Genomic DNA, 5,939 nt, shown 5'->3' on the forward strand with positions numbered 1-5,939 from the left:
GACGCCCTCCCGCAGCCGCAGCTGCCGCCAGAGGCGCACGGGGAACCGGTGCAGGGGCATCGTGGAGCCTGCGGGCGGGGCGGTCGTCACTAGCGGCCCGAACCGAACCCCAACCGGGCCATGGGCCGGACTCCTGGTCCACTCGGGAACGGACGCACGGTCGGTTCACACCTTCACCGCCTACTGCTAGCGTCGCCGGAGCCGGAAGTCGTGCCGAGACCTACTTACGCTGCGGACTGGCTGAAAGGTCTGTCCGTCTCCCCCTCGTCCCGCCCCCTCTCCCGTCCTTAGGGGCCGTGGATACTGCATCAGCTCAAGGCACCGTCGGCAAAGTGCGGCGCGCGGTCTCTCGGCTCCTGCCCTCCGTACCCTGGGCAGGCGTGCGGAGAAAACGCCCAGCCCCGTTTGGCTTGGCCACCACCAGAGGGTGCTGCTCTACTAAGCACTGGATACGTCCTGCCGTCCTAGTTTTCACCCCCAAAACGACCACGTCACCTTCCAGGTCACCAGCTCTGGTGTCCTGGCAGGTAGGACGCCAGTGCCGACGTCCAGAGGGCAGAGGCTGCCGGGCCCTGGAGGCGGGGAGCCCCCTCGCCTTCGTCCCCCACAGACCGAGCTCCAAAGAGGAGCCAGGGTCCCCAGGCCCGAGTGGGCTCCTGCCAGGGAAAAGCAGTCCCAGCTCCTGGGGCCGGTCCAAGGCCCAGGAGGCTGCAGTCGGGGCTCCCCAGTCCTCACATGGGGCGAAAGGAGGCTAGGGCCTGCTGCGCGGGGCTGCTCACGCCGGCCTGAAGCGGCGGCCCCAGGGTGCAGTTTGGGGAGTGGAGCCCGCCCAGCCCCAGCAGTGGGCTTAGGTCTCCCTGTCCTGTGGGTCTCACAGGGATTGGGGTGGGGGGTCCCTCGGGATCTCTAAGCACTCCCCGGCCAGCAGAGCCCAACCCCACTCCAGGCAGGTACCAGGTGTCTCCAGGCAGCCAGGCCCAAGCCCCCAGGGCCCAGTTGAGCAGCAGGCAGAGCAGAGAGTGGCAGACGCGCTCGGGCAGTTTTATTTAGCTGGAAGTCAGTCGGGACAGTTCCCGCCTCGCTACTGGTCCCGGCGGCAGAGGCCCTTGGTGGAATCTGGCCACGTCACGTCACCGTGTATAGTTCATCCCGGTCGTTCCTGCAGATCTGGTAGTGGCAGGGGAACTTGGGCGAGCAGGCACAGGGCTCGGCGTGCCCCTCGCGGGGCGGCAGCAGCAATGCCACGCTCCCCGCCAGCAGCATGTGCCAGATGCTGTGTGTGTAGTAGTAGTTGTCGACGGTCATCATGGAGGTGTAGATGCCAATGCCCAGAGAGGCCATGGCGATGCCAGGCAGGAGGTGGAAGGCCCAGCGCTGCCAGGTCGTGGGGTAGCACTGGCGCCGGTGCCCACAGCGGTACACCTGTGGTGGGGCACACGCGTCAGCACAGGCAGGGCTCCCCGCTCCCAGGGCTCCCCGCTCCCAGGGCTCCCGGCAGTGGGCACGGGCCCACCGGGTCTAGGCAGAACCACAAGGGAGGATGGGGAGGCACTCAAGGGCACAAGGCCCCGGCCGGGGCGGGAGTAGGGCTGGGAACGCTCTTCTCCAGAGTCTGGGCAGGAGTGCCTGGTCAACCTGGCTCCTCACCCACATGGAAGCCATGATCACGAAGGCGAAGAGGCAGGGCCCCACCATATTCCAGATGCCCCTGCGGTCGAGCTGCAAGGACATGGCGATGACCAGGGTGCCCAGGAGGAACAGGACCTGGCCGAGACACAGGACAGCTGAGCAGTCAAGGAAACCTCCAGCGAGGGCTGTGTGGCTGGGCCACATGGTCACCTCTGTGCCCACTGTCCCAGCACCTGTGCCTACCCCTGGAGCTGCTTGCCACTTTGCTGTGCCCCCCCCCGCCCCCGCGCTCTGTAGTGAGGAGGCAGATACGCTGGGCCACAGAAAGCTGGTGTCCCTGGGGACCAGCAGATGACTCCCCCATAGTTGACCACAGTGCCAGTCTTGGAGCTGACACCTTGAAACTCACTCTGGGCACTTGTGCATGTGTGCCCAAGATCCCAAGAGGAGACAGGAGGAGAAGGGATTGCAGCATGGCCATGTCCCCGGGTGGTGATTTTTCATTTACTGTCTCTCTGTTCCTGTTTCTCCGGCAAGCGCACGCACCATATAGCAAAAATCTCTCTTAAATTAAAAAAGGTGGTGGTGTCCCACAGCAGGACACGGTCACACAAGCCAGACAACCACATGAAATGGCTCTGCACCCACATAGTAACCTACACCCTGCACCTCCAGCAGTTTCCCAGCACAGTGGCCTACATCCCCCCAGCTGCTCTCTGGAGATGGTTCCTGCCCCTAAGTCTCCATCAGACACCCCTGACCACAGTTCTCTCTGCAAGTTCAAGCTCCCGGGCCACAGCTGAGCTGGTCCTTGCCACTTCTGAGCCCCGCTTCCCACCCCCCTGTGGGCACCCCTCAGGACAGCACCAGACCTGACCTGACCTGTGGCCCCCAGGGCAAACCCAGGGAGAACAGGGAAGACAGCTCAGGGTGACCAACCAGGCCCAGCTGCCACAAAAGTCCCTGGAGTGCCCTTGGCCCGAGGGGCTCAGGAGCACAGCGAAGGCTGAACCCAGGCCCCACTCTGAATGGGCCCAGGGAGCTCTGAACAGGCAGTGGGGGCTCCCTGACCCCATCACCACCTTCCTCCCGGGGTCCTCCAGCAGTTCCCCACCACTTCACAGGAAATGCATACCCTCGGAGGCCCCTCCCCAGAGCCCTAGCCACCTCCACAGTCACTCACATGTTTTAGGATGGCCTTCAGCCGTGCCATGCAGAGAATGGTGACCCACGTGGATACCCCGGAGCCCAGGAAGTCGCAGTACTGCAGCGTGTCATAGCCCAGGATACACAGCGCCGCCTCTCCCGGCTGGTCGCAAGCGTGGTAGAACTGTGGGGGCAGTGAGTGTGGCCCGGACCTCCCCCCCAGGTCCCTGGGAGTGGGCCAGGCCTACCGTGGAGAAGAACATGGTGTAGGCGTAGACAGAGGCCTCCACCAGGAGCGAGCGGTGTGTGGCCACAGCGATGGGGGCCAGGAACACCAGGTTGCTGAGGGTCAGCAGGAGCGTGGCCACCCGCTGCTGGACCATGGTCTGGGCTGTGCTGTTGTCCGTGCAGCTCCACCCGCGCCAGCCTGGGCACACACCACCACCAGGCCAGGCTGAGTAGGATTCTGGACCTTGGGGCCCAGCGCTCACCCAAGGCCCCATGAGGGAGCCCCTCCCTCACCCAGGAGCAAGCATGCAGGCAGGGATGCGGAGACCAAGGTCAGGACGCTGCCCGTGCCTGTGTGGGCAGGGGATGGGCAGGGTGGGGAGAAGGCCCACACTTCTGGGGAGCACGCTCGGGTTCAGGCCAGCAAGCTGCGCAGGGCGCCTGGGGCCCTCACCTGCCTTGCAGCTGCAACCTGCGTACAGGTAGCTATGCCTGCGCAGCAGCAGGCACTGGCCGTAGGGGCCGCAGTCGTTCAGGCAGGGCACCAGGTACATGGTGGTCTCCACGCGGACTGCCGTCCGCTCGCAGCCCCTGCCAGGAAGGGCCACAGAAAGGCTGCTGCAGAGACTTGAGGACAGTGCTTTCCCAGACAGACAAACACCCGAGCCCAGATGAGGGGCACTCCTACTAGGGCTGCCGTGGGGGCCAGATGGAGAAGGGGACACTAGGACGTGGCTGGGCCCCACAGCCAGCAGGAAGCAGGGTCACTCCCAGCCAACCTGGGGAGACCCTGCTGGTCCCAGTGGTAGGCCTGAGCTCACTCACCCAGGGTTCTCGGGGCACAGGAGCTGCAGAGAGAGGTACCAGTCGTCTGTCTCAGGGAAGGGGACGACGAGACTGGCCGAGTGTGAGGAGGCGTGCAGGGACAAGCGGTAGCCCTGGAAGAAGGCTGGGGTGGGTGGGAAGACCCGTCAGAGGGGCCGAAGGGGCTGGCTGGGCCCTGCTGGTGCCACCTGCCCCGTACCTGTGGTGCAGTTGAGTGAGACGCTGAAGGTGAGGAAGGCCGAGGCGGCATTCACACAGGCTGCTACCAAGGTGCCCTCTGCGATCTCTGTCTGAGGGAGCACGTGGGGTCAGCCCTGGTTAACTGCAGGGTGGCAACCAGGTATCTCCCCTGCATCCCAGCACTGTCTGGAGTGAGGCTCTGCTGGCCCAGGGTCAGCCTGAAACCCTTTCCCTCCCAGGCCTGAGCTGCCTCGAACCCTGGCCACTTCCACAGCCCCAGAACCTGCCAACAGGGACCCTGGACAGGCCCACTCCTGCTGTGTCACTCTGGCCTGGAAGGCTGCCCTGGCCAGTCTCCATGCTGAAAGGCGCACACGAGGGACCGGGCAAGTCATCCGGTGCCCTGCATGGAGCCCAGGCCACGAGACACTTGTGAACAGGCCTGGTGGGCTGCCAGGAAGGGATACCTTGTTGGCCCTCAGAGAGATGGTGAGGGAGCCCCCACTGTCCATGCCCGTGTTAAGGCGGAGCTGCAGCATGGAGGGCGTGCCTGGATGCACCGGCACCGACACGCTGTCCAGGGGCTGGAAGCGCACAGACATCACATCCATGTCCTCCCTTGTGACTGGGTAACTCAGGATGCAGAAGGGGCCAGTGCCCACCCTGCCGCTCCTGCCCAGGTCTTGGGGGCTGGGGCCCAGGAACAGCTGGACAGCTGAGGCATTAGAGCTCCGGTTCAGGCTGCTCTGTGGAAGGCGCTGGAAGGTCGTGCTCCATGGCCTGCAGGCTGTCAAGAGGACGGGGGTCTGCTGGGGAAAGGCCTGGGGGTCGAAGCAGCAGGCAGAGCCCCTCCACTCCCTCTCTGCACAGCCCACCTGTGAGGGCAGCCACGGCACTGAAGACCACAGATGCATGGGGCCCCACGAGGCTCTCAGCCGTCACCTGCAGCCACCGGTCCCAGGGTGGTGAAGACAGCAGCAGGTGGCAGGGCCAGGTGGGGCTGGTGCAGGACAGCACCTTCTGGAAGCTGCTGGGCAGAGTGGTGGAGCCCACGGTGAGCCGCACAGGGCAGCCCAGGCTGCCATTGGAGGAGCAGTCCTGCAACTCCACCCGCAGCTCCCGGGTGTATTTGGGGATGAAGACCCTGCAGCAAGAGATGCAGCCTGCTTGGACTCCACACTGCCACCCTCCCATGAGTGCAGCCCCACTTACCAGCACAGCCCCGAGGCCCCAGAGCTCAACCTTTTCTCCACGCGGTGGGACCCAGTGGCACCTATGCCCCATTGCAAAGGCTGCGGCTGCTGGACAGACCCAGGCCTCCCTAAGGCCCCACTCACTTGAGGTAGCTGGGGTGAGAAAGGAGGGTCTGCGGAAGGGGTACATCGGGCTCCATGATTGAGACCTGGACCACTCGCATGACCAGCATGTCAGGCTGGAAGATGTAGGCACAGGTGGGAATGAAGCCCTAGAGGACAGGTGCAGGGGGAGGTGAGGTCACAGATGCAGCTGTGCGGTCCAAGGGCCCAGGGAGCAGGCATGAGGAGGTGAGGGACTGAGGAAAAGACATCAGATACTGGAGGAGCAGGTATGGGGGGTCCAGAAGCAGGGGAGGTCAGGGGAACAGTTGTGGGGGTCTGAGAACAGTTGTGCAGGTCAGGAGAGGAGGGGTGGTGGGGTGCAGGCATGGAGTGGGGGAGCAGGGCTGGGGGTTGGGGGGGGGGGGAGGTGTGGGGGTCAGGGAGCAGGCGTGCGGTAGCAGAGCAGGCATGCAGTGGTGAGCAGGCATGGGGATTGGGGAGCAGACATGGGGGTGGGGGAGCAGGTGTGCAGGTCAGGAGAACAGGCATGGTGATTGAGGAGCAGACCTGGAGTGGCAGAGCAGGCGTGAAGGTGGGGGAGCTGACCTGGGGTGGGGGAGCAGGCGTGGGGGT

At 64.7% G+C, this 5,939-nt stretch overlaps 2 protein-coding genes across 2 annotated transcripts in view; both read right to left on the reverse strand.

Annotated features, from left to right (window-relative positions):
- The window catches only part of MRPL28 (mitochondrial ribosomal protein L28), a 2,821-nt gene extending 2,612 nt beyond the window's left edge, over positions 1-209 (reverse strand). The window contains 1 exon segment of the mRNA XM_006146344.3: positions 1-209. This exon segment is cut by the window's left edge and continues 27 nt beyond it. Within this exon segment, the coding sequence (XP_006146406.1) occupies positions 1-60 (60 nt within the window). The 5' untranslated portion in view covers positions 61-209.
- Positions 210-1,125: 916 nt separating this feature from the next.
- PGAP6 (post-GPI attachment to proteins 6) overlaps positions 1,126-5,939 on the reverse strand; it is a 27,151-nt gene continuing 22,337 nt past the window's right edge. Inside the window, exons 5-14 of the mRNA XM_027770997.1 lie at positions 5,346-5,473; positions 4,884-5,152; positions 4,476-4,795; positions 4,028-4,118; positions 3,829-3,952; positions 3,458-3,594; positions 3,024-3,202; positions 2,813-2,959; positions 1,648-1,764; positions 1,126-1,422 (exon numbers count right to left, since the gene is read on the reverse strand). Of these exons, the coding sequence (XP_027626798.1) occupies positions 1,126-1,422; positions 1,648-1,764; positions 2,813-2,959; positions 3,024-3,202; positions 3,458-3,594; positions 3,829-3,952; positions 4,028-4,118; positions 4,476-4,795; positions 4,884-5,152; positions 5,346-5,473 (1,809 nt within the window). The remainder of the gene's footprint in view (positions 1,423-1,647; positions 1,765-2,812; positions 2,960-3,023; positions 3,203-3,457; positions 3,595-3,828; positions 3,953-4,027; positions 4,119-4,475; positions 4,796-4,883; positions 5,153-5,345; positions 5,474-5,939) is intronic.

This window comes from Tupaia chinensis, unplaced genomic scaffold (assembly GCF_000334495.1).
Source record: "Tupaia chinensis unplaced genomic scaffold, TupChi_1.0 Scaffold000178_1, whole genome shotgun sequence".
NCBI lineage: Eukaryota > Metazoa > Chordata > Mammalia > Scandentia > Tupaiidae > Tupaia > Tupaia belangeri.